The following is a 27,949-nucleotide window of genomic DNA, read 5'->3' as shown; positions in this document are numbered from 1 at the left end:
ACGGAATAGAGAAAAAATAAGTAAATAAATAATATATAAACATATAAAAAATGAAGTGTAATAAATGATAATAAATTAAAAACAATAAAATTAAAACAATAAAACAATGCAGGCAACATAAATATGTATTAAAAAGTAAAAAAAAGAAATTATTTAATCAGCAACTAAAAGCAGTAAAAACAATAGAAGCAGCATAAAAGAGTGGAAATAGAATCAGATAAAAGCCAGATTAAAAAGGTGGGTCTTGAGCCTGCGTTTAAAAACATCAACAGTCTGAGCAGCCCTGAGGTTCTCCGGCAGGCTGTTCCACAGACGTGGGCCATAATAATAAAATGAAGATTCACCATGAGTTTTTGTTCTAACGTTGGGAACAGTTAAAAGACCAGTACCGGAGGACCTCAGGGTGCGCGAGGGCTGGTAGGGTAAAAGCAGGTCAGACAGATAAGAAGGCCCAAGGCCGTTAAGACACTTAAAAACTAATAAAAGAACCTTAAAATCAATCCTGAAACGCACAGGGAGCCAATGCAGTGATTTTAAAACTGGTGTAATATGAGCCTATGGAGTTGGCCCTGCCTATAGGCTAGAGCTAAGAAGAATGTAGAGAGCAGGGAGGGAGAGGCTATCGCATCTGTTAGAAAACATTCTGAAACGTTAACGTTATTGTTCAGTGATTCTCAAATTTAAGCACAACTCTTCTCGGACAACTTTCATCGAGCAAGATTTTCAATTTTCAGAGAGAGGGTACCTACTTGGCTATGCGCATCCACACTGAAGACTGCTTATTCTGTCAGCTTTGTGAACACTGGTTGAGGCCAATTTATTTAATAAATGGATCCAACCACGCACACTAGACAGCATTTATACATGTTTATTTTATTTACTGGGACATGGACAAAACATGAAGATAACGATGACTGTGAAAAAAGTTTTCTCCTCGATTAAACAGGGGTATTTGTGCAAGGGATGAGCGAGTACGCCACTACCTGTAGGCTATCTGTATCTGTATCTGTTTAACCATCGACATTATCCGTATCCTTATTCGTATTCAGAGTGGGCGGGACCGAAACCGGAAGTTGTGGGGTTTGGCCGGAAATGGGTGAGGCTTAACCGGTATGTTATTTCAAGCCTGAAATTGATATAGGTTGATCAGAAGTTGCTATATTTAATGTTTATTGGAAAACTATTTACAGAACAACCTCAGAATTGAGCTTCAGATCAATGTTTTTGATCACAATAGTAAGCAAACTATTTACAGAACAAGTTTTTTTTTTTATTCTTAAGTGCATTCATGAATACAACACATGCAGTAGCAATGCAATTATGAAGTACTAGAGAGAGTGTATATCTATCTATCTATCTACCTATCTATCTAGATAGATAGATAGCGAGCTGAAAAAACCTGACCGCTACTGAAGAGAGGCGCGACGTGAGCTGTCACACCAGAGTGAGTGACAGCTGAGGTTGTCCCTGTTTGTGTGTGTGTGAGTGAGCGGGGCACACGGCGTAAGGGAGGCTAGCTGTGTGTGACTGGCCTATCACACAACGTGGACACAGTAAGCTACCCAGTGAGGATTTTCATTCATCACGAGCACAGATATTGACTCATATTACTCGGATAATACTCGTACTTGGCAAAAGTGCATATCCGTAGGCCTACTGGATACTCGTTTCAGCCGAGTACTCGGCTCAACCCTAGCAACAAGCGTTTCCGGTTTCAATCAATTTCAAAATAAGAGTTACGAATGTCAACACTCCCAATACAGGCTCATTTGGATGTAAAAACTATCTTCCACTGAATCCACAATGTAACACATCTGCCATGCAAATCTCCACAATATTCAGCCCCTCCTCAAATTCAAAACGTATCCAAAACACAACTACATATATATCATCTTTAGCTAGCCAACCCTTACACCTGAACCCTTACACAATAAATCACCATTGCTTTATCTTCAAATTGATACAAATATTGATTTAATGCTTTGATTTAATTCTTTTGATGGTGAAAGTTGAGAAATGTGAAAGAGAAGTGGGATGACATGCAGCACAGGGCCTGAACTGCATGTCCAGGTCAGTTAATAATAATATGGTACACACTCTACCACATCAGCCACCGAGGCGGCCCTTCAAAGTGCAATACTAGTTTAACTGCACACGCTGAAAACATCATCATGAATTAAAAACATTTAACCGTTTGCTCAATTGACTACTTTGAAACAAATATTTGACACAGTAATTCATTATTTGTTGACAAAAATCTGCACAGACTGCTTCACAAAGTTCTTCAAAGCATGATCCAACACTGATTTCATAGTCATTGACAAAACATGAGGAAATGTGTGACATTTTTCATTAAGCTTCTTTCATTTAATAATCATGATCATTTTGTTAAAAGATATGACAAAGCATGCAAGAAGTTAAAATGGGAATATGAAGGACAAGAAATGACGATGCTTGCAATGTCTAATGTGTTTCCGTTCCTTTTTGAACATTTTCTTGTTACAATCAGACGGTCCTATTGTCCAGTTTCATGACGTGTTCCCTGTCTAGTGCGAGAGAAATTAATTCCAGCTCTGTCTTTACTTTGCTTGCCTCTGGTCGGTCTTCTGGCATCGCGCACAGCATGGACGTGATTAATTTGTGCTGCAACAGAACAACATAAAGGTCAGCAACCAAAAATCGCCAAAACAATATTATTAAGGCTCTTGCACTGCATTATTTTCTGAGCAGAACTGAAGATGATATAATGATAATGTAATAATGTACCTCTTGGCGAAACTTCACTGAAAAGCCTGTGGGAAGTTTCTGACCTCGGATATCATTCCAGATCTGGTATTAGAGAGAAAGAGCGGTTAGCCTGTCTGATATAAACTAACAATTTGTCAAATGATGCTTTATGTGTGCATCATCATTTTAAACACATCAAACAAAAAAGACTGAACATAAAAATGAATGGGGCAAAATCTGAAATCTGTTACCTATACTGTGCCTTTCTTTAAAAATAATCAAATTTTACTGGAAAATACACACGCTGGTTTCTTACTTGCATGAGACAGACAAGATAATAATTATATATACAGCAGTTTTGCATTCTGTCATTAAAAGACTTACCTTTGCTCTTTCCTGATGAGTAGAGATGTTGCAAAGGACTTCAAAATATATCAACCCCAAAGCAAATATGTCCACTTTTCTGTCGTAGGTGCTGTGGCTCTCCTGTCATGAAACAAGAACACAATATTAGTATGAGCTGCCTAACGTGCCACTATAATCATGAAGATATATTACACATAAGCAGATATGCTAATGATTCCATTAATTAAGCAAATTAATGGATTAATTAGCTTAATTAGGTATTAATATGAACTCCACATCTTAAAGCCATGAGGAATTATTGTAGTTTCAAATGAAGGAGATTTTCTTCTGTAATATGCAAATACAACTGTGATCAGATTTTGAAGGTCAGATTTTGTTGCTGTTAGGTTTCACTTTCAGCAGATGGAAGTCCTCACCATGATTGTTTTTTGTTCGTTTTTGGGTGGCATTTCTGCTTTATTAGACAATTAGTCCAGTCATTTTATGAAAAAACCTAGGACAAATTGCAAGAGAAGCAAACTCAACTGATTTTGTATCCTCAGTTTGTCCTGAGTGAGGGAAAAAAAGTCCCATGAAATCCCATTGGTGGAAAGTTTTGAAAATCACCTATTTATGACCATAAATTACCAAAAAACACTGTTTTTAACACACAGGGGAAAGGGGTTCAAAATTTTACTTTCAGATATCACTATAAAAATTCATAAGTTGATTACACACACAAAGACAAGAAAAAAAGTCAATTACAAGTTCTTTGAATTATTCTGTTTACACATGCATATCATACATTATCTGATTTGATATGCGCTAATAAGGAATATAAGAAATAAATGCCAGAACAGATATTTAAACAGTGAATTAAAAGGTTACTATATATATAGTAACCTTTTAATTCACTGTTACATAGTAACCTTTTAATTCAAGGTTACTATATACATAGCAACCTTTTAATTCATTGTTTAAATGTCTCTGCTGGCATTTATTCCTTATATTCCTTATTAGCCCATATCAAATCAGATAATGTGTGATATGCAAGTGTAAACAGAATAATTCAAAGAACTTGTAATTGACTTTTTTTCTTGTCTTTGTGTGTGTAATCACCTTGTGAATTTTTATAGTGATATCTGAAAATAAATTTTGAACCCTTTCCCCTGTGTCTTAAAAACAGTGTTTTTTTTTTTGTAATATGTGGTCATAAATAGGTGATTTTCAAAACTTTCCACCAATGGGATTTCTTGGGACTTTTTTTCCCCTCACTCAGGACAAACTGAGGATACAAAATCAGTTGAGTTTACTTCTCTTGCAATTTGTCCTAGGTTTTTTCATAAAATGACTGGACTAATTGTCTAATAAAGCAGAAATGCCACCCAAAAACGAACAAAAAACAATCATGGTGAGGACTTCCATCTGCTGAAAGTGAAACCTAACAGCAACAAAATCTGACCTACAAAATCTGATCACAGTTGTATTTGCATACAAAATCAGTTGAGTTTGCTTCTCTTGCAATTTGTCCTAGGTTGACCCCAATTTTGGCCTAAAATTACTGGACTAAATCACGATGGAGAGAGACAGGAAAGACGGGGCGGAGAGAGGGGATGACATGCAGCAAAGGGCCTGGGCCCGATTCAAACCCATGCTGCTGCTGCTACACGCTCTACCAGGGTGCCCAGTTGGTGTGATGGATCACCATGGTGACAGCAAATAAGCCGATTCAATATCGTATATATGAATGTGGTCTGTTTCTGTTCAGATACCCCTTAAAGGTCAAAGTGACAAACAATGTCACTTTTTTGTCAGCCAGTCATCAAAGGAGGCACACGTGTCACCACAGCCACGACCGGACAGGGTGGCAGGGCACAAGGCCGCACTTTGGCGGTGTGTCTCCAGCTTTTAGTCTTGTTTTGGAGATGAATATCCACACAGAGTTGAATTGAGGGCAACTGGACCTGAACGACGGTGTGAGGTGTTGACTCCTTTGGTCACTCCTGGAGTCACAACAGGGAGGAGCACTAACCAGCCAGCGACCTGGATGGCGTCGACACACAGGTTAAAGACCTGGGTCTCCTCCCCAGTCTGTTAGAACTGAAGGAGCTTCTTGTATGAGAAGTGAAACTCCTTTGAGAATCTACAAACAAGTCCAGCTGCCCTCGATTCAACTCGATGTGGATCACCATGACGTGGATGAACCTCCACAGACCTCGTGGAGAAGAATCACTGAGAAAATGTGAAAGCAGCTCATCTTACTTGTTCAGGAGCCATGTAAGACTTGGTTCCTGTTCTCTTTGTCCGCTCTATCAGGTTCTCGTCACTCTCGTTGTCCTCGGCGGTAACCAGACCAAAGTCCCCAATCTTCACCTCTCCTTCCCTTCCAAACATGATGTTGGCAGGCTAACCATTGAAAAGCAAACCCCCCCCAGCAAAACATTAACATGACATAAGCATCCAAACATCTTCTCAAGTGATGTCTGGCAAGAAAAAAAAAAAAAAGATTTTTAGATGTTTTCACTTTGCCTCACCTTGAGGTCTCGGTGGAGCAGCCTCTTGGAGTGGATATACACGACTCCATTAACTATCTGCTTCATGATAGTCAGACCTACTTCCCTTCTCTTGTGATCTCGCTGTTGGGTGTTCTTCTCATCTATCCACTCTCTAAGTGTTTTCTTGTCACATAACTCCATCTGAATGTACAGGTACTGTGCAGATGGATCGCTGCTGGACCTTGAAAAGCAAATAAAGAGAGCAAAACAGTCAAATCTACAATCCTTAAGTTTAGTAAAAGATTATTAAGTAGGGTAAGGAATTTAACGAGTGGATAGGACGTACTGGGAAGTGCTGTCGCCGTCAGATGAAGAGTCACTTTTGTACTCTGAAGGCTCGGTCCAAGCTGTGTAGTATCGCACGATGTTAGGATGCTGGAACTCAGCCAGCGCCCCCACCTCTCGTCGAGCTTTTCTGTAATAAAATAGGTCAGTTACTCACACTTGTTGTATATCAGTATGTAACAGTGTTGTATCCCAGACTTACTCTTTAAAGCGGACGATCTTTACAGCGAAAAACCTCTCTTCAAGTTTTCGTCTCGCCTTGTACACACGACCGAAGCCTCCTCTGCCAAGGCGCTCAATGGAGTCAAATTCTGATGTGAACCTATGGAAATATTAACATTTATGTGATGTGGAGGCAAAAAATAAAACAACCCCCGCCCCAGAAATATCTACCTGATTGTACAAAAATTATTGTGAGTGACAACACAAATTTAAAAACCACAGAGGTATTAAAAAATATATACACTCCTGATCAAAAATTTAAGACCAGTTGAAAAATTGCAAGAATGAACAGCCTATTTCAGTTTAATGGTTGTTTTGCAATAAATTGCTTACTCAAAATTTTTTTTTGTCTCACTCCCATTTCTTCTTTTTGCATTTTGAAGATCTACCTGGAACCTTCTTAAGATCCAACAGTGTAAAATGTAAATTCTTGCAATTTCTCAACTGGTCTTAAAATTTTGATCAGGAGTGTAGGCTGTTCTTCAGCTGATCAAAAGTTTAAGACCATTGCCTTTAAAAGCCCAAATCTTCACAAAAATGTGGATTCAGTGTCATTTTCTGTCAGGTATCCACACTGTCATGACCAGGACCATCAAGGTAAAATTTTTTCTCATCAGAGAATAAAACTTTCTTCCACATTTCAATGTCCCATATTTGGTGCTCTCGTGCAAACTCCAAATGAGCAATTTTGTGCCGTTGAAGGAGACCAGGCCTTTGAAGACGTTTTTTGTTCTTAAAACCCTTCTCTCTCAGATGCTGTCTGATGGTTATGGGACTGCAGTTGGCACCAGTGACAAGCTTAATTTGGGCCAAGGATCGTCCCGTGTCTTGATGGACAGCCAATTGGATCCTCCGGCTCAGGTCCAGTGAAATTTTTTTGGGTCTACCACTTGACTTTTTTGTTCCATAACCCTCAGGATCTTTTAAGAAGTTTAAAATGACTGTCTTACTGCGTCCAACCTCAGCAGCAATGGCACACTGCAAGAGGCCTTGCTTATGCAGCTCAACAATCCGACCGCGTTCAAGGAGAGAAAGTTTTTTTGCCTTTGCCATCAGGAGGTCATGACAGTGTGGAAACCTGACAGAAAATGACACTGAATCCACATTTTTGCGAAGATTTGAGCTTTTAAAGGCAGTGGTCTTAAACTTTTGATCAGCTGATGAACAGCCTATTTCAGTTTAATGGTTGTTTGCAATAAATTGCTTGCTCAATTTTTTTTTTTTTTGTCTCACTCCCATTTCTTCTTTTTGCATTTTGAAGCTCTACTTAGAACCTTCTTAAGATCCAACAGTGCAAAATGTAAATTCTTGCAATTTCTCAGCTGGTCTTAAAATTTTGATCAGGAGTGTATATATGCCAGCACAATTTAAAGTTTTCCGTACCTTGAAATTACCACGTGGGTAGACGGATTCTCACTGAGTGTTTTTTTGATATTCCTGTATACTTTTAAATCTGGAATCATCCCATCCTTAGAGAATCATATAATGAGAAAATTTGGAGTTTAAAATGCTTAAATGAATGGAAAGTTAAAGTTATTTCAGTGATCTGTGGTCCTACCTCTCTGCTCTTTCCTTGTGCATTCTGGAAATTCACTGCAAGACTAGCAAAACAAAGAAAAAGGATCAGGAATAATTGTTAGTTCTACAGAATATCTATTTGTATTGACATGAGATGTTTTATTTTATGCGCTCTGTACACAGTCTTTTCTAAAAAAATATTATTGATTTATGTTGCAATACACCCTTTGCGGGTTATATTCTACACAGGATGTTCATTTAAAAAGGAGATGAACTTAAAAAACATATTTTCCATCTAAAAGATGACTTACTTTCTTCTAGGCTTTACATCAGGTTTTGGTTCCTTTGTTAACGGAAGAAGAAATGCAAGCATATCAAAAATAGGAATACCTTTTAGCAGCATATAGAATAAAGCAACAAGTAAGATGAAGAGTTTGTTTTCTACTAATAAGGGAATTTGGCGACGCAGATGGTGAATTGAATCCAAACTGCATCATGATTCGTCTCACACATTTATTTACACTCCATATCAAACGTTCATTGTAAATCCACTTCATAACAAACATTCCAAACAGCAGTGATATTTGTGCTGGCGCTACTGAGCCATAACTATTACATAAGGAACTTGCAATTTAAAAAAAAAAAAAAAAGAGAGAGAGAGAGGACTATATTGTAACGAGTGTAACTGATGAAATTATTATCATTAGTAGGAGACAAATTACACAAATAACATTAAAGAATTGCAGCACAGTGCGTTCCCCTGTCACACTTCCGTCTTCAAATCATGCCAGGGTGGTGGATATCACAGATTGAAATGTAAATTGTGACAAGTTTTGAGGCAAGCAGTCTAATTGCTGTAAACATATAAATACTGTGGTGACACTCGTGCGTAATTGCTGGCGTCTTAATAATAATAATAATGATAATAATAATAATAATAATAATAATAATAAAAAAACTTATTGTAGAAATTCTAACCATTCAAGCCTGACGTACTGATGCACTTTTCCGCTATAACCTGCAGCCTGCAGCCTGCCAGTAGCCACTGTCACCTGCAGCCTGCAGGTGACAGTGGCTACTGGCTCTTAACCCCCCTCTCCAAACCCCCAGAGCGCGTTCAAGAAGACAGCAATAATGCTCAGTTTTTAACAAATTCTTTTAATGTGTTTGCCATCTCAGACATAACGTCAGACACACATTAGTCATAAGTATTCTAATTTCTTTAAGTTCGTCAGCTATGGCACTCATCGCCCTAAGCGTCTTCCTCTGATTTTGCAGAACAGGGGCTCGGGGCGCACTGGTGCTGGGGACAGCCAGATCCTCGGCGCCTATGGCCCCCTCGCCCGGACTCTCCTCACTGGGTCTTATTTTAGCCTCCACCTTCAAATCCGACCTTTTTTTTTTTTTTTTAACAGCGGTAACAGCGTGTTGCCACTCTCCACACTTCCTCTCATTTGTAACACCACTACTGTGGCTGCCAAATAACAGACACGTTCTCCTCTCCACCTCACCCACAAGCACCTCGATTTCTGCATCTGTAAAATTCCGTTTTTTCCGCCTTTCTCTCGCAGGTTGCCATGATTAACCGTAACACACCATTGGTCAGCTGGATCATTTACATATTCATCAACATTCATGAGGTGCTTTGCATTGGCCATTTATGGTTGAATGTGGGCGTGTAGTGGGCGGAGGATGAGACGCAATCTTGTCTGCAAACTTTCAGGTGGTCGGTGATTTATAAAGGGAAATTGCTTGCAGGTGTGCGTACGCATGGTTTTATAAGTTTGGATTTTTTTGGGCGTACGCCATTTTCGGCTTTTGGGCGTACGTACACTTTTAGTATGGATCCTACACAAAGTTTTATAAATGAGGCCCCTGCTTTGTTGATTCCCTGTGAGTGTTTAAAGAACCTGAATCAGGAATAAAAAATGGGGGTGTGGTGTTTAAAAAAAAGTCAGGTAGGGACTCATCAGCACCAGATTCACAATGTGAACATCACCGCAAGCCTGCACTAATATTATGCCAAGCCAAACTAGCTCTGTTTCTGTCTGTGTAAACTGTTTGGCTGGTTTTTATTACAGCTGAACAGTGTGTGAGTGAAATTAGTGACTTTTCCTTTTTTTTTTTTAAACTGAGAGAAATGGTGTGATGACAGGCTATCAAACAATTCTAAAATAATTATTTATACTTTTCAAATGATTCCAAGTTTGGACGTGCCAAAAAAAGGTACATCAGGGACACGACTCACATTTTCTCACTCCTAAAACACTATTGCTATACCTATTGCCTCTCCATCTCCATCTCCAGGAGTTTGTGATTTCCATGTAGGAAATCACAAACTCCTGGAATGCACAATGTGTCACCAACAGATGATATGAAACACCATTAGGGGGTATCTGAGGGTGGAATTTCCCTATTGCATAAGATAAGGATTATTAAATGCAGTAACACACCTGAACCCTGAAAGGATTAGATGAGTCGTATGTTGCCATGCTTTGTGGTGTTTCATCAGTGGACTCCCTTGGAGAATAAAATTAATGAGATTACAAGAGCATTCTCACACCAAACTCTATTATCTGTTCTATTTCTTGTCTTAATTAATGCCTTACCATGTGCTCTGTGGTCTTGAGAAACTGGGTGTTGTGCCATCTTCAGACGTAACTGACTTGAAGGACACCTGGAAGACACAAAAAGGTGTTTGGCTATTACAAAAGATTTGCACCCTAACATCGGACGTGATTGGGGATTCACACAGGACATTTGGCACCCAGCATGTTCATGGACTGAAAGCATCTAAGCCACATTTTTGCAGACATGTTTTAATATAGGACTCCACAGAAACAGTCAACAGTCAACACAATTAGCTGGCCTGTAGATTTATTACCACCGCTTTTTGAAGTGCAATTTTCTTGAATTTTCTTCTTCATTTTCAAAACAGAAATGCTGGTGACTGTGGATCTCTACAGCAGCAAATCTGGATGACTGTTCATGAACTTCCATGCACTTACCTCGTAAATGATCTACTGAGGCCACATATCAATTAAAAACATACTGAAAAAGGGGATTGGCAGTAATAAATACCTGGCTGTTCCAGTCGGATTGTTCCTGAAGCGCAATGTAGGCCAGGTGAGCTGCGTTTTGCTTGGCTTCATTGACAGTCTTACCCTCACCTTCAGGGTACTCCTTGTCGTCAATTACAACTTTGTAGGAAAATCTGTGCACCACAGGGAGGAAGAGGTGTTTAATATGATGATCATGTTATGATTTCAACATCATATACTCTCTCATCAATCTAGCATTAGGATATTGTGTCTACAGCATCTATTCAGGCTCTATAGGGGTTCAGTCATACTTACATCGGGCAATGGGACGGACCAGTTTTTCTCACTAACATGAAGTCAGGGTGGCGACTTGTCTTCTGACAGTAGTGGTTGATAATTCCAATGAAATTTGTTTCTTTAGAGCTCATATTAATTTCTGTCATTTTATCACTGCAATAACAGAAAAATCACAAACCGATTAAAATCTGTAAAAATAAGTGACAAACTGAGTAAAAACACACAGGGATTGTTAACAGCACAGTGTTTTTGCCACAGAAATGGAATAAGTAGAATCTACAGTTGATAATGGGTTTACTTGACAGCTCCTTTGCAACAAAACAAGCATTATTAAAAATATTGGTAATGGATACTATCTTCAATTGTGATTTGAACAAAAAGTGAAAATAGTTTGCAACAAAGTTTACAAACCATTATGGACAAATGACATTAGTGATATCTGCCACATTAGGTCACGATAACGTTAAGGGGGGAACCAGCTCATTTACTTAGAGTTATGATATGATATATGTGTGATATGAGATATGTATCAGATAATCAGCTGCATTAATGTTACCAGACTGTTGAATAAGTCATATGACATCCGAAAATATTTCCTGTTAGCCGTGCATCAGGTGTTCACAGCAACTTCTGCCTTGGCAAGGTGAACGAGCCGGAAATAATCCAACTTGCCATGAACCTCAGGCCCCAGCCGATTCTACCTAATTCTATTTCTGTGTTGTTGTTTGTTGTTGTTGTTGTTGTTTTTGCAGTGATTAAGAAATCCAAATGAGGCAGTGTACTGTGGCTGTTTCTACTCACTTGATGCTGGAAAGACTGTCATTCAGTTGTCCGTTTGGTTGACCTGATGTACTGCTCTCATTCTCATCTGCAGTCTTGAAAATGACAAAATATGCTTTCAGTATGACTGACTGACTGTTGTGTGGCCTGTGATGAGTGTGACACCCCAGATTTTGCTTTATAATCCTTTTTTTTTTTTTTTACACTAACAATGGTCAGCAACATGATTCAGACTATTAAGGCAATTTTATAAAAAGGCAATTTTATATCAAGGCATGCAAAACTAGACAGAGAAACAGCTCTATCAGTGTGCACCATGACTTACACCTGTAGTTTGACTGCCAAATATGTCATTATATACAAGCCTGGCTGCTTCCTCCTTTGCTTCCTTTTTTGTTCTCCCATAGGCAGGTGGGTATTCCTTACCGCCAACCACAAAGTAACAGCATCTAATGGTACAAAAATCTTATTTAGTGTCCTTTCAAACAATGACCAAGACAAAACTAGTGGGCTACAGAGGAGAGACCTACTGAGTTGTGTTATTTGGGCCCATTCTGGTTGACTCCACAGGTTTTATGGTGATCCTGTTTTTCTGACCGTGTTCATTGAGCCAGCATATTAAGTTGGGTTGACTGACATTTCTCTGATAAAGTGGTTCCACTGATGTTTCCATCTGTCAAGACAACAGCCAACATACACAGGAACCACACACAGCACACAGTTTTTCACTTTTTAAATACAGAGAATCAAACATGCGCTATTTCAGGAAATGAGTAAAGTTAATCTTACGGAGAAGACTGGATCCTGCAGCTCCAAACTGGCCAGGGCCTGTCTAGCAGCATTTTGCTTGGCTTCCTTTTTGTTCTTCCCCACCCCACTGGGATAACCATGACCATTAATCACTGCCCTCTTGGTGAATCTGTTAGAATAGTAGAGTAAATATATATATATATATATATATATATATATATATATATATATATATATATATATATATATACACACACACACACACACACACACACACACACACACTTCTATATAGATAGATAGATAGATGTGTGTGTGTGTGTAGAGTAAATATTCAACCTAATTTAACCAAGCAAGTTGGGATACTGAGATAATGTTCCCCAATAGTGAATTGATTCACTTGACATAACATCAGTGTGGGAGAGTGTGTCAATATTTCAAAAGGTATCCTCCACTATAAAAGTCATCGGATTGGATTGAATCTGAAAATTCAGTTTCTCAAAATAGATTATGACATTTCTGATCCTGAGGATCTGGACTTGGACTTTCTGGTCCAACCCAGCCTTTAATCATGATTAAATGTTGTCTTTGGGCTTTTTCAAAACTCAAGGCCAGAATCTGGAGAAATTTAATACCAAAAATCAGAATAACTTTGATCCCACCCACAGACAAATTCTCCATTTTCTGAAAGTAATGTTTTTGTGCTAAAGATTAAAACTTGTTATAATAACTTCCTAACCAAGGTCCAATACAGGTCAGCAATAAAGACTTGAGCATGTTGGTGGTGCTCAAAAGTGAATGTACAGTGTATTTAAAATTTTCTGTGATTTTTGCATATGGCCTATCACAATGCAATTTTCAATTATTGTAGGCCCTATTTCTTTTCAGGGGTGGAAAGTGCATTTGCTGAACTTTTCAAGTAAAGTAAGTACAGTGTTGAGGTAATGACACTGTCATATTTCCACTGCGTGAGCCTTTTTGTCTTTTTACTCCAATGCATTTCAGAGGGACAGTTGTACTTTTCACCACACTTTATTTAGACTGTAGTGACTTGAGTGAACTTAAATAAGATGATAAAAAATAAGATGCTATGTGAGTTTAACCTATCCAACAATTTGTAGACAATGTTACAATGCTTGTTACAGATTCGTGCGTCAATAATTTAGCACTTCCTTACAATGACTTTACTTTTCCTACTTCAGCGGAGCTACATTTACTTTTTCATACTTTTAACAGAGTATATTGCCATGATAGTTTTGTGATTGAAGGTGCTTGAGTAAGTTCCCCAGCACTGATTCAGCATGTTTTGGTGATGCCACAAGGGGTTTTTTCCTCTCTTGTGGCATCACCAAAACATGCTGAATCACCGCAGGGACCTCTGATCCTCACTCACATTACCTCTGGTGAAACATGATTGTGCAGCTGTGAGCTGTGCAGCTCCTGAAATCTCAAAGGAGAGAAAGAAATCAATGCAACTCACGTTTTACTGTGATCGGGGCCGTCAGAACGAAGGTCCTCGTAGTGAAGCAGCGAGCATGTTTTTTGTGCAAACTCATTTAATCTAGTGACGTAATTATCGCCGTCCATCGTTAATTAATCTAAGACAGGACTGACAGGTATGTTAGATAACTCCCAAGGCGCTAGGGTCTCTTTTCCGTCTCCATACCGTCTGATCCACTTGGGTGTTTCTCACTTTCGTTTCACTAAAATACCTAGTTTCGATTTCATAGTTAAAACGTCAGGCCTCATCCAGTTCCATTATTACTGCTTTTAGCCGACAGGGGGCGTACCACTATTGCATTAAACTCTACACAAGACGCTCCTTTCTCTGTATGCTGCCTGTAATTGCTGTCAAAATTATTAGAAGTTGAGGCTGCGCAGGAAAGCTGCAGAGATGGAGGTCACTGGGGACCTTTGCATGAAGAAGTCAGGGAACTTTCAACTTTCCACCGGTCAGGAACTTTTTCAAGTGTCCTGGCCGGTGGTTTTCACTGTTGTCACAGTGATGAGGACAGAAATCTCATTCACCACTACCTGCACAGTTATCAGTGTCTGTATTTAGGCTGATTTCATGTATTTTGATGTACTATTAAAAAACAACAATAGAAAAAACAAACATCTGGTAGTAGCAAAGAGTAGAAAATACAAGGATACAAGGAAGTTTATTTGTCATTATACAACAGGTTGTATAGTGAAATTAAAATGTGGTTCCCTCTTGATTGATTAATTGATTGATTGTGTAGAAAATAGAATTATTAAGCCTGGAGGAGTTCAGATGGTGCATTTAGTAGTCTCACAGCCTGAGGGAAGAAGCTGCTCTGTAGTCTGGTTGTACGGCAGCGGATACTTCTGTATCTTTTTCCTGACGACAGCAGGGTGAACAGGCTGTGGCTGCGGTGGCTGTTGTCTTTTAGGATCCTTTTGGCTCTGCGCAGGCACCTCACCTCCCCGATATCACTGATGCTTGGTAGATGGGTGCCAATGATGTTTTGGGCAGTTTTAATCACTCGTTGCAGAGTCTTTCTGTCCTGGGCCGTACACATCCCATGCCAGTTTGTGATGTTTCCAGTCAGGATGCTTTCAATCGCTCCTTTGTAGAAGCTGACAAGAACTAGGCATGGGAATTTTGCTTTCTTAAGTTTCCTTAAGAAATACAGCTGTTTCTGAGCTTTTTTAACCAGGGCAGAGATATGTGAAGTCCATGTCAGGTTCTCTGTTATGTTGATTCCCAGGATCTTAAAGCTGCTCACTTGCTCCACCTCAGCTCCATTGATAGAAAATGTAAAACTTTTAATGAACACATGTAAGGGACTGTTTTGAAATCATTAAAAAGGGGAGCCAACATGTTGTCAAAATCATAAATAATACACAATTTACAAAACTGTCTCTGCATTCTGTCCACAGAGAAAAACGAAACACTGCACCAAAACAGCTGGAAGTGAGGTTTCCTTGCAAAGATGGTATAAAAACTGAGCAAGACACTCAATATTCCTCCGCATATGCTGCTTCAGTGACCTTTAGTGTGATGCATGATGAACATATCTCACATGATCTCACAGGATTTTGTCTGCTCTTATGTGGAAATATAATCTTTCTAGAGTCAAATATACTGTCACGGCTCTTCCACCCACAGGAACCTGAACATTTTTCTATGACGCAGTTCATTCGTGGTCTGCTGCTGTATTCCCGGGACAGTTGGAGCACAAATCCTCTTCGTCTGTGGGAAAAAGCAGAGGAATCGATATCAGTAAAGACGATAAAAACCAGCAGCGTAGCAGCAGCAGCTTTCTGGCATCACTCTTACAAGTGGACTCCTCTGAGGTAGGACATCAAAATCTGCAGCTTGTCAAGGGACTATAAAGGAACAAGGAGGCACATGTCAAATCTTTGTATTATATTATTCATTTGGGTAAAACATCGCACAAACTGTCTGAACTGCTGGCAAAACAATTTGAATGATAAGTGTTTATTCTACAGTTATATTATTATTCATGGCATCAGAGGATTTCACATAAAATCGCATCAGGAAACAATCTTGGTCGAATTTTTTTCTTGTATGGCTAATCGGGAGGACCGGGACAATTCCCTGTGGGCTGGTCTGATGTTTGGGCCGCGAGGGCCTTTTTTTTTTTTTTTTTTTTTCCACTTTTTCACTAAAGCGAGCTCGCCGTTTGAAACGACAAATGTGGACGATGAAACGGGTAAGGCAAGATGTTGAACTTTGCCTGCAAACCACCGTTATCAAGTCAATGAATTTTGTGGCGTTGTGACATATAACATAACGTTATGTAATTTAAATAATAGTATGATGCGACGCCACATAACTGAGAAACTTTGTCTTGTAGCCCCTCAGAGTCAGAAGCAAGATCCAGCACCAAGCACCAGCCATGAGCCCACAAGTCCAGAGTGGGCAGGCAGGATTGCTCATTGAGTGAATATTATTAGAATTAATATAATGAATAGTATGGTGTAGACCTGCTCTATATGGAAAGTGTCCTGAGATGCTAGATGATTCAGCACTACATTAATGAAACTGACCTGAATTGATCAGAAGGCTTTGTAAAAAGGGGAGATTTGTGCTGAGAATTATGACAATTTTAAAAATGTGATTTGGTGTCAGAAGCAGAGCCAGGAGCCAGTAGTGATGGGGGGGATTGCTCCTGTCAGTATGGAAGGAACATGTGAGCTTTTGTAACAGAGTGTGTGAACAAGCAAGCATTAGTTCCAATATAACCACTTTCTATGCCCAAACGATACTAGTGACCCGTTATATTTTTTGATTTTAATAATAATAGGTTGTGATCTAAAGTGGGCCGGTCTGAAGCATGAAACTCCAGGGCTGAAAATGAGTCCCACTCCGGCCCTGGTCTGGAGTTACAGTTGACAAAGCAACTCTGAGGGCATCCTAACAAAAAAGTAGTTTCTTGAAGTGTGCTATAAGTATACTTAAAAATGAGTATACTTTAAGTTTACTTTGTAAGTACATAACATATATATACTTAAGAATAGTAGCATATTTGACTTATACTTATACCAAGATACCACATCTCACTTTATTGATTGTCCCAAGAAGGGCGATTTGGTTTGCAGCAGACATCCTACAAATCACAAAGGGACATAAACACATAAAATACATACTGCACAAGTAGCAGCAAGTAGCAAGCATCGGCTCGCCACAGTAGTACAGTTCATGAAAGCCTATTCAATAAAAAGTGCATAGTAAGTATTGGTTGTAATTAAAAAGGAATAAATAAGTTAAAACGTAACATGAATGTCAACAGATAAACTAGGTAGCAGTATAAAATCTTCAAGTATACACCTCAACCCGTTGAAAAACAAACAAAACACAAGGAAACAACAGGTTGAACCTGTGCAAATAGCAGCAGCAACACAGAGCATTACCTTATCCTCTCCGTAGCATTAAACCCCGGATGGAGATAGGCACAAAGGAGAACTTGTAGGCTACAGGTTTTTAATGGCCAGGGGGACAGTTAAGCAAAGGCCTGAAGGAAGCAGCTTATATTCTGAGCTGAGCGGATGGGTGTCATCCATACGAATGGACTTGGCCTTCTTAAGCACCTGTGTATTAAAAATGCTATCCAGGCCATTAAATTTCACCCCAGCAACTTTGGAAGCAACTCTCACAATCCTCCCAAGGGAGTTCGTGTCTTTATTGCAGAGGTTTCCATACCAACAGATGATGGAGAAGGAAATGGCAGACTCAATAAAGGTAGTGTAAAACATTTTCATCAAAGTCCTGTCAATCTGGAATTTGGCGAGCTTTCTCGGGCAAAAAAGGCGTTGCTGATTCGCAGTTCACATCAAATTTCAGCTTATTGCTGATTATGGTGCCTAGATATTTGTAGTTCGTCACCAACTCGACTGGCCGATTATGGACAACACTACACTGAGGAACTGGGGAGGGTCATCTGAAATCAATGCACTTATCCTTTGTTTTGGAGACATTGAGAAAGGCTTTTTCGCACCAAGATATAAAATCGCCGAGAACCTGACCATGGCCAATTTGGCTTTAAGTACCTCAGCATATATTTTAAATATCATGTTATAAATTTACATGTTCTAATTTGTAGTAACAAGACTGTTATGGAGTTTAATAGATTACAGTAAATAGTACCTTGGCTGAATTAGATGATCATTTGTGTACTTTAAAAACCACACAGAAACATCCGAGATTAACATCTGGGTCCACTTTATTGACCAGAGTCTAGTCATGTTCATGATTTGGCAGAGGTGTTACATACAAGTTGTTTCAACAACAACACATTTCTTTATTATCATATCAGGCCAGATTGCATTAACTTTTCCACTTTCTAACCTCATGAATAAAAGTCTTCTGCACATTTATCTGTGAGTCTTTTCATACAGGCCTGCTAGATTTAGCAAAGACCTCACCTAAAACACAACATTTTTTGCACATGAACAAAATGCAGCAATTTGATGAGCACACATTTGTTAAAAAATAACTAAGTCATTAATTGGATACAGGTCCATTTGGTTTCATTTGTATACTCAGAGTTATGGGGTCCTGGAAATTAAAAGGTTTGAGAAGCACTGTCCTAGATAAATAACAGAGTACCACCTCTTAGTGATTACAATTCTGAACAGAAATGGCTTATTACTTTATCATTACCCATTACTTATGTGCATTAAACTGACACTGATATGCAAAACCCTATTTCCACAGTATTCCACCCCTCCTCAAATTCAAAACATATCCGAAACACAGCTATATATAAATTATCTTTAGCTAGCCAACCCTTACACACTAAATCACCATTGCTTTATCTTCAAATTGATACAAATATTGATTTAATACTTTGGTTTTTTGGCATTTGTGCCTCATTTGATAGTGAAAGTTGAGAAATGTGAAAGAGAAGTGGGATAACATGCAGTACAGGGCCTGAACTGCATGTCCAGGTCAGTTAATAATAATAATAGTATGGTACACACTCTACCACATCAGCCACCGGGGCGGTCCTTCAAAGTGCAATACTAGTTTAAGTGCACACGCTGAAAACATAATCATGAATTAAAAACATTTAACCGTTTGCTCAATTGACTACTGACACAAATATTTGACACAGTAATTCATTATTTGTTGACAAAAATCTGCACAGGGTGCTTCACAAAGTTCTTCAAAGCATGATCCAACACTGATTTCATACAGTCATTGACAAAACATGAGGAAACGTGTGACATTTTTCATTAAGCTTCCATTTTGTTAACAGAGATGATAAAAAATACAGTACTGAAAAGAGACAAAAACAGCTTTCCCAACTCTAAAAAGCAGACCTTAGCATGTAAGAAGTTAAAATGGGAATATGAAGGACAAGAAATGACGATGCTCGCAATGTCTAATGTGTTTCCGTTCCTTTTTGAACATTTTCCTGTTACAATCAGACGGTCCTATTGTCCAGTTTCATGATGTGTTCCCTGTCTAGTGCGAGAGAAATTAATTCCAGCTCTGTCTTTACTTTGCTTGCCTCTGGTCGGTCTTCTGGCATCGCGCACAGCATGGACGTGATTAATTTGTGCTGCAACAGAACAACATAAGTGTCAGCAACTGAAATTGCCAAAACAATATTATTAAGGCTCTTACACTGCATTATTTTCTGAGCAGAACTGAAGATGATATAATGATAATGTAATAATGTACCTCTTGGGGAAACTTCAGAGAAAAGCCTGTGGGAAGTTTCTGACCTCGGATATCATCCCAAATCTGGTATTAGAGAGAAAGAGCGGTTAGCCTGTGTGATATAAACTAACAATTTGTCAGATGATGCTTTATGTGTGTTAAGCATCATCATTTTAAACACATCAAACAAAAAAGATTGAACAAAAAAAATGACCAACAGGGCCAAACCTGAAATCTGTTACCTATACTGTACCTTTCTTTAAAAATAATCCAATTTCTTATTTGTATGAGACAGACAAGATAATAATACATATACAGCAGTTTTGCATTCTGTCTTTAAAAAACTTACCTTTGCTCTTTCCTGATGAGTAGAGATGTTGCAAAGGACTTCAAAATATATCAGCCCCAAAGCAAATATGTCCACTTTTCGGTCATAAGTGCTGTGGCTCTTCTGTCACGAAACAAGAACACAATATTAGTATGAGGTGCCTAACGTGCCACTATAATCACTAAGATATATTACACATAAGCACATATGCTAATGATGTCATTGATTAAGCAAATTAATGGATAAATTAGCCTAATTAGGTATTAATATGAACTCCACATCTTAAAGCCATGAGGAAGTATTGTAGTTTCAAATGAAGGAGATTTTCTTCTGTAATATGTAAATACAACTGTGATCCTCAGTGATCAGATTTTGAAGGTCAGATTTTGTTGCTGTTAGGTTTCACTTTCAGCAGATGGAAGTCCTCACCATGATCAATGTTTTTTGTTCTTTTTGGGGGGGCATTTATGCTTTATTAGACAGTCACGGTGGAGACGGACAGGAAAGACAGGGCGGAGAGAGGGGATGACATGCAGCAAAGGGTTGCATTGGGTCTGGGCCCAATTCAAACCCATGCTGCTGCTGCTACACGCTCTACCAGGGCGCCCAGTTGGTGTGATGGATCACCATGGTGACAGCAAATAAGCCGATTCAATATCGTATATATGAATGTGGTCTGTTTCTGTTCAGATACCCCGTAATGGTCAAAGTGACAAACAATGTCACTTTTTTGTCAGCCAGTCATCAAAGGAGGCACACGTGTCACCACAGCCACAACCGGACAGGGTGGCAGGGCACAAGGCCGCACTTTGGCAGTGTGTCTCCAGCTTTTAGTCTTGTTTTGGAGATGAATATCCACACAGAGTTGAATTGAGGGCAACTGGACCTGAACGACGGTGTGAAGTGTTGACTCCTTTGGTCACCCCTGGAGTCACAACAGGGAGGAGCACTAACCAGCCAGCGACCTGGATGGCGTCCACACACAGGTTAAAGACCTGGGTCTCCTCCCCAGTCTGTCAGAACTGAAGGAGCTTCTTGGATGAGAAGTGAAACTCCTTTGAGAATCTACCAACAAGTCCAGCTGCCCTCGATTCAACTCAATTTGGATCATCATGACCTGGATGAACCTCCACAGACATCGTGGAGAAGTATCACTGAGAAAATGTGAAAGCAGCTCATCTTACTTGTTCAGGAGCCATGTAAGACTTGGTTCCTGTTCTCTTTGTCCGCTCTATCAGGTTCTCGTCACTCTCGTTGTCCTCGGTGGTAACCAGACCAAAGTCCCCAATCTTCACCTCTCCTTCCCTTCCAAACATGATGTTGGCAGGCTAACCATTGAAAAGCAAAAAAACAGCAAAACATTAACATGACATAAGCATCCAAACATCTTCTTAAGTCATGTTTGGCAAGAAAAAAAAAAAAAAACGATTTTTTTAGATGTTTTCACTTTGCCTCACCTTGAGGTCTCGGTGGAGCAGCCTCTTGGAGTGGATATACACGACTCCATTAACTATCTGCTTCATGATAACGAGACCTTCTTCCCTTCTCTTGTGATCTCGCCGTTGGGTGTTCTTCTCATCTATCCACACTTTAAGTGTTTTCTTGTCACATAACTCCATCTGAATGTACAGGTACTGTGCAGATGAATCGCTGCTGGACCTTGAAAAGTAAATAAAGAGAACAAAATAGTCAAATCTAAAATCCTTATGTTTAGTAAAAGATTATTAAGTAGGGTAAGGAATTTAACGAGTGGATAGGACGTACTGGGAAGTGCTGTCGCTTTCAGATGAAGAGTCACTTTTGTACTCTGAAGGCTCGGTCCAAGCTGTGTAGTATCGCACGATGTTAGGATGCTGGAACTCAGCCAGCGCCCCCACCTCTCGTCGAGCTTTTCTGTAATAAAATAGGTCAGTTATTCACACTTGTTGTATATCAGTATGTAACAGTGTTGTATCCCAGACTTACTCTTTAAAGCGGACGATCTTTACAGCGAAAAACCTCTCTTCAAGTTTTCGTCTCGCCTTGTACACACGACCGAAGCCTCCTCTGCCAAGGCGCTCAATGGAGTCAAATTCTGATGTGAACCTATGGAAATATTAACATTTATGTGATGTGGAGGCAACAAAACAAAAAAAAAAACACAATGCCAGCATAATTGAAAGTTTTCCATACCTTGAGATTACGAGGTGGGTAGACGGATTCTCACTGGGTGTTTTTTTGATATTCCTGTTTACTTTTAAATCTGGAATCATCCCATCCTTAGAGAATCATGTAATGAGAAAATATGGAGTTTAAAATGCTTAAAAAGTTAAAGTTATTTCAGTGATCTGTGGTCCTACCTCTTTGCTCTTTCCTTGTGCATTCTGGAAATTCGCTGCAAGACTAGCAAAACAAAGAAAAAGGATCAGGAATAATTGTTAGTTCTACAGAATATCTATTTCTCTTTTATTTTATGCGCTTCATAATGTACACAGTCTTTTCTAAAAAAAAAAATATTATTGATTTATGTTGCCATACAACCATGTGTACTTGCTGTCTTTCCTCTGCACCCTTCGCCGGGTATTCTACACAGGATGTTAATTTAAAAAAGGAGATGAACCTAAAACACATATTTTCTATCTAAAAAAATGACTCACCTTCTTCTAGGCTTCACATCAGGTTTTGGTTCCTTTGTTAATGGAGGAAGAAATGCAAACATATCAAAAATAGTGCTACGTTTTACAAGCATATAGAATAAAGGAACAAGTAAGATGAAGAGTTTATTTTCCACTAATAAAACACTTTTTTCTCAGGCACAGACTTTAGCCCAAATGATCTGCTTTGTTGATTCCCTGTGAGTGTTTAAAGAACCTGAATCAGGAATAAAAAATGGGGGTGTGGTTTAAAAAAAAAAAAAAAAAAAAAAAAGAGTCAGCACCAGATTCACAATTTGAACATCACCGCAAGCCTGCACTAATATTATGCCAAGCCAAACTAGCTCTGTTTCTGTCTGTGTAAACTGTTTGGCTGGTTTTTATTACAGCTGAGCAGTGTGTGAGTGAAATTAGTGACTTTTCCTTTTTTTTTTTCTTAAACTGAGAGAAACGGTGTGATGACAGGCTATTGAACAATTCTAAAATAATTATTTATACTTTTCAAATGATTCCAAGTTTGGACGTGCCAAAAAAAGGGACATCAGGGACACGACTCACATTTTCTCACTCCTAAAACACTATTGCTACACCTATTGTGATTTCCATGTAGGAAATCACAAACTCCTGGAATGCACAATGTGTCACCAACGGATAATATGAAACACCATTAGGGGTATCTGAGGGTGGAATTTCCCTATTGCATAAGATAAGGATTATTAAATGCAGTAACACACCTGAACCCTGAAAGGATTAGATGAGTCGGATGTTGCCATGCTTTGTGGTGTTTCATCAGTGGACTCCCTTGGAGAATAAAATTAATGAGATTAAAAGAGCATTCTCACACCAAACTCTATTATCTGTCCTATTTCTTGTCTTAATTAATGCCTTACCATGTGCTCTGCGGTCTTGAGAAACTGGATGGTGTACCATCTTCAGACGCAGCTGACCTGAAGGACACCTGAAGACACAAAAAGGTGTTTGGCCATTACAAAAGATCTGCACCCTAACATGGAACGAGAGGGGGGATTCACACAGGACATTTGGCACCCAGCATGTTTTAAACCTTGAGAGGTGATGAAGTCCATTAGAAGAAGATTTAGCTTTGCTCTGTCAAAAGTTTTAGTGGTTGTTATTTGATGCTTCACAAATGCTAAAAATGTCAACGCTGCCTAACAGCATTACTTCACAATAAGGTTACACCTATGAATTAAAGAGATGCAGTGCAATTTTCTTTTTTCTATTGGAGAGGGTTTTCAAAAACAGAAATGCTGGTGACTGTGGATCTCTACAGCAGCAAATCTGGATGACTGCTCATGAATTTCCGTGCACTTTCCTCGTAAATGATCTACTGAGGCCACATATCAATTAAAAACATACTGATAAAGGGGATTGGCAGTAATAAATACCTGGCTGTTCCAGTCGGATTGTTCCTGAAGAGTTTCGTAGGCCAGGTGAGCTGCGTTTTGCTTGGCTTCCTTGGCAGTCTTACCCTCACCTTCAGGGTACTCCTTGCCGTCAATTACAACTTTGTAGAAAAATCTGTGCACCACAGGGAGGAAGAGGTGTTTAATATGATGATCATGTTATGATTTCAACATCATATACTTTCTCATCAATCTAGCATTAGGATATTGTGTCTACAGCATCTATTCAGGCTCTATAGGGGTTCAGTCATACTTACATCGGGCAATGGGACAGACCAGTTTTTCTCACTAACATGAAGTCATGGTGGCGATTTGTCTTCTGACAGTAGTGGTTGATAATTCCAATGAAATTTGTTTCTTTAGAGCTCATATTCATTTTTGTCATTTTATCACTGCAATAACAGAAAAATCACATACTGATTAAAATCTGTGAAATTAGGTGACAAACTGAGTAAAAACACACAGTGACTGTTAACAGCACGTAGAATCTACAGTTGATAATGGGTTTAATTGACAGCTCCTTTGCGACAAAACAAGCATTATTAAAAATACTGGCACTGGACGCTATCTTCAATTGTGATTTGAACAAAAGTGAAAATTGTTTGTGACAAATTTTACAAACCATTATTAGTGGTATCTTCCACATTAGGTCACGATAACATTAAGGGGGAAACCAGCTCATTTACTTAGAGTTATGTCAGATAATCAGGTGCATTAATGTTGCCAGACTGTTGAATAAGTCATATGACATCCGAAAATATTTCCTGTTAGCCGTGCATCAGGTGTTTACAGCAGCTTCTGCCTTGGCAAGGCGAACCAGCCGGAAATAATCCAACTTGCCATGAACCTCAGGCCCCAGCCGATTCTACCCAATTCTATATCTGTGTTGTTGTTTGTTGTTGTTGTTGTTGTTGTTGTTGTTGTTTTTGCAGTGATTAAGAAATCCAAATGAGGCAGTGTACTGTGGCTGTTTCTACTCACCTGATGCTGGAAACACTGTCATTCAGTTGCCCATTTGGTTGACCTGATGTACTGCTCTCATTCTCATCTGCAGTCTTGAAAATGACAAAATATGCTTTCATTATGACTCATTCACTGTTGTGTGGCCTGTGGTGAGTGTGACACCCCAAATTTTGCTTTATAATCCATTTTTTTACACCCACAATGGCCAGCAACATGATTCAGACTATTACGGCAATGTTATATTAAGGCATGCAAAACTAGACAGAGAAAGAGCTCTATCAGTGTGCACCATGACTTACACCTGTAGTTTGACTGCCAAATATTTCATTATATACAAGCCTGGCTGCTTCCTCCTTTGCTTCCTTTTTTGTTCTCCCATAGGCAGATGGGTATTCCTTACCGCCAACCACAAAGTAACAGCATCTAATGGCACAAAAATCGTATTTAGTGCCCTTTCAAACAATGACAACAGAGCCAAGACAAAACTAGTGGGCTACAGAGGAGAGACTTACTGAGTTGTGTTATTTGGGCCCATTCTGGTTGACTCCACAGCTTTTATGGTGATCCTGTTTTTGTGACCATGTTCATTGAGCCAGCATATTAAGTTGGGTTGACTGACACTTCTCTGATAAAGTGGTGCGCTGTTATTTTCCACTGAAGTTTCCACCTGCCAAGACAATAGCCAACATGCACAGGAACCACACACAGCACACAGTCTTTCACTTTTTAAACACAGAGATATAAACATGCACTATTTCAGGAAATGAGTAAAGTTAATCTCACGGAGTCAACTGGATCTTGCAGCTTCAAGCCGATCAGAGCCTGTTTAGCAGCATTTTGTTTGGCTTCCTTTTTGTTCTTCCCCACCCCATTGGGATAAACATGACCATCAATCACTGCCCTCAGAGTGAATCTGTAGAGTAAATATTAAACCCAATTTAACCAAGCAAGTTGGGATACTGAGATAATGTCCCCAAATAGAGAGTCAAGAGTCAAGATCTGGACTTGGACTTTCTGATCCAATCCAGCCTTTAATCAAGATTAAATGTTGTCTTTGGGTTTTTTCAAAACTCAGAGAATATGGAGAAATTTAATACCAAAAATCCCACCCACATTCAGAGCAGACTGAAAGTAATGTTTTTGTGCCAAAGATTGAAACTCATTACAATAACCTTCTAACCCAGGTCCAATACAGGTCAGACAGCAACAAGGACTTGAGCGTGTTGGTGGTGCTCAAAAGTGAATGTACAGTGTATTTAAGTTTCTCTGTGATTTGTGCACATGGCCTAGTGCAATACAATTTGGGATGACTGTAGGCCCTGTTTCTTTTCAGAGGTGCAGAGTACATTTGCTCAAGTTTTCAAGTAAAGTAAGAACAGTACTGGGGAACTGACACTGTCATATTTCCAATCTAATCTAACCCTAACCCTGTACTAAATGCATTTCAGAGGGACAGTTGTACTTTTCACCACACTTTATTCAGACTGTAGTGACTTGACTGAGCTTTGGCAACATAAAATAAGATGCAATGTGAGTTTAACCTACCCAACAATTTGTAGACAACGTTACAATGCTTGTTTACGGAAGCCCTAAAGGGCCATACATACATATATTTTATTTCCTCCGTTTTCCCGTGATAACGAGATAAATTTCCTCCGTTTTCTCGTTATAACGAAATAATTTTCCTCCGTTTTCTCGTGATAACGAGATAATTAAATCGAGAAAACAAAGCGATTGTGTAGTTTATTAAAGCATTGCAGACATCAGTCAGTGTAGCAATGTCAGAGGAGCAGGAGAATATCGATCACCGCATCACTTATCTGTTCAATCAAGGCCTGACACAGGCTGAAATAGCTTTATGCTTTATGTCAGGGGTCACCAATCATGTGCCATGCAGGGCCGAGAGGCTGCAGGTTTTCATTCCAACCAAGACCTCCACCAGGTGATTTCACTGATCACCTGGAGCTAATCGGTGAAATCACCTGGTGGAGGTCTTGGTTGGAATGAAAACCTGCAGCCTCTCGGCCCTCCATGGCACATGATTGGTGACCCCTGCTTTATGTGTCCAAGGAGACGTCAGTCAGCATGACATGTCACGTATGATGGAAATCTCAGGCCTATCACGTTTCATTCATTCATTCAAAACGGAGGGAAAATATCTCGTTATCACGAGAAAACGGAGGAAAATTATCTCGTTATCACGAGAAAACGGAGGGAAATTATCTCGTTATCACGGGAAAACGGAGGAAAATTATCTCGTTATCACGAGAAAACGGAGGAATTATCTCGTTATCACGAGAAAACGGAGGAAATAAAATTTATGTATGTATGGCCCTTTAGGGCTTCCGTAGGGTTACAGATTCGTGCGTCAATAATTTAGCACTTCCTTACAATGACTTTACTTTTCCTGCTTCAGCAGGGCTACATTTACTTTTCCAGACTTTTAACAGAGTATATTGCCATGATAGTTTTGTGATTGAAGGTGCTTGAATAATTTCCCCAGCACTGGCTTCCCCTTGTGACATCACCTAAACATGCTGAATCATCACAGGGACCTCTGATCCTCACTCACATTACCTATGGTGAAACATGATTGTGCAGTTGTGAGATGTGCAGCTCGTGAAATCCCAAAGGAGAGAAAGAAATCGATGCAACTCACGTTTTACTGTGATCGGGGCCGTCAGAGCCAAGGTCCTCGAAGAGAAGCACCGAGCATGTTTTTTGTGCATACTCATTTAATCTACCGACGTAATTATCGCCGTCCATCGTTAATTAATCTAAGACAGGACTGACAGGTATGTTAGATAACTCCCAAGGCGCTAGGGTCTCTTTTCCGTCTCCATCCCGTCTGATCCACTTGGGTGTTTCTCGCTTTCGTTTCACTAAAATACCTAGTTTCGATTTCATAGTTACAACGTCATGCCT

General features: G+C 39.4%; 2 protein-coding genes across 2 annotated transcripts; both read right to left on the bottom strand.

Moving 5' to 3' along the window:
- Positions 1–2,008: 2,008 nt before the first annotated feature.
- On the bottom strand, positions 2,009–14,221 carry LOC115373092 (interferon-induced, double-stranded RNA-activated protein kinase-like). Its single transcript, XM_030071341.1, has 19 exons — positions 14,001–14,221; positions 12,560–12,689; positions 12,301–12,443; positions 12,096–12,219; positions 11,792–11,865; positions 11,009–11,143; positions 10,734–10,866; positions 10,262–10,329; positions 10,106–10,172; positions 7,964–7,995; positions 7,693–7,735; positions 7,518–7,603; positions 6,115–6,234; positions 5,914–6,042; positions 5,607–5,808; positions 5,335–5,478; positions 3,112–3,213; positions 2,767–2,829; positions 2,009–2,643 (listed from the first exon to the last, which is right to left on the bottom strand). Exons 1-19 carry the CDS (start codon positions 14,105–14,107, stop codon positions 2,506–2,508), a joined length of 2,040 nt encoding a protein of 679 aa, XP_029927201.1. The 5' UTR covers positions 14,108–14,221; the 3' UTR covers positions 2,009–2,505.
- Positions 14,222–19,170: 4,949 nt separating this feature from the next.
- Positions 19,171–27,948, bottom strand: eif2ak2 (eukaryotic translation initiation factor 2-alpha kinase 2). The gene is made up of 19 exons (XM_030071340.1): positions 27,684–27,948; positions 25,808–25,937; positions 25,537–25,691; positions 25,324–25,447; positions 25,043–25,116; positions 24,319–24,453; positions 24,044–24,176; positions 23,528–23,595; positions 23,372–23,438; positions 22,641–22,672; positions 22,344–22,386; positions 22,177–22,262; positions 21,970–22,089; positions 21,769–21,897; positions 21,462–21,663; positions 21,189–21,332; positions 20,026–20,127; positions 19,698–19,760; positions 19,171–19,575 (listed from the first exon to the last, which is right to left on the bottom strand). Exons 1-19 carry the CDS (start codon positions 27,788–27,790, stop codon positions 19,438–19,440), a joined length of 2,052 nt encoding a protein of 683 aa, XP_029927200.1. The 5' UTR covers positions 27,791–27,948; the 3' UTR covers positions 19,171–19,437.
- Position 27,949: the final 1 nt, after the last annotated feature.

Source organism: Myripristis murdjan, chromosome 15 (genome assembly GCF_902150065.1).
Source record: "Myripristis murdjan chromosome 15, fMyrMur1.1, whole genome shotgun sequence".
Lineage (NCBI taxonomy): Eukaryota > Metazoa > Chordata > Actinopteri > Holocentriformes > Holocentridae > Myripristis > Myripristis murdjan.
Note: the sequence above shows the minus strand (reverse complement) of the source record. Positions and strands in the feature narration are given on the sequence as shown.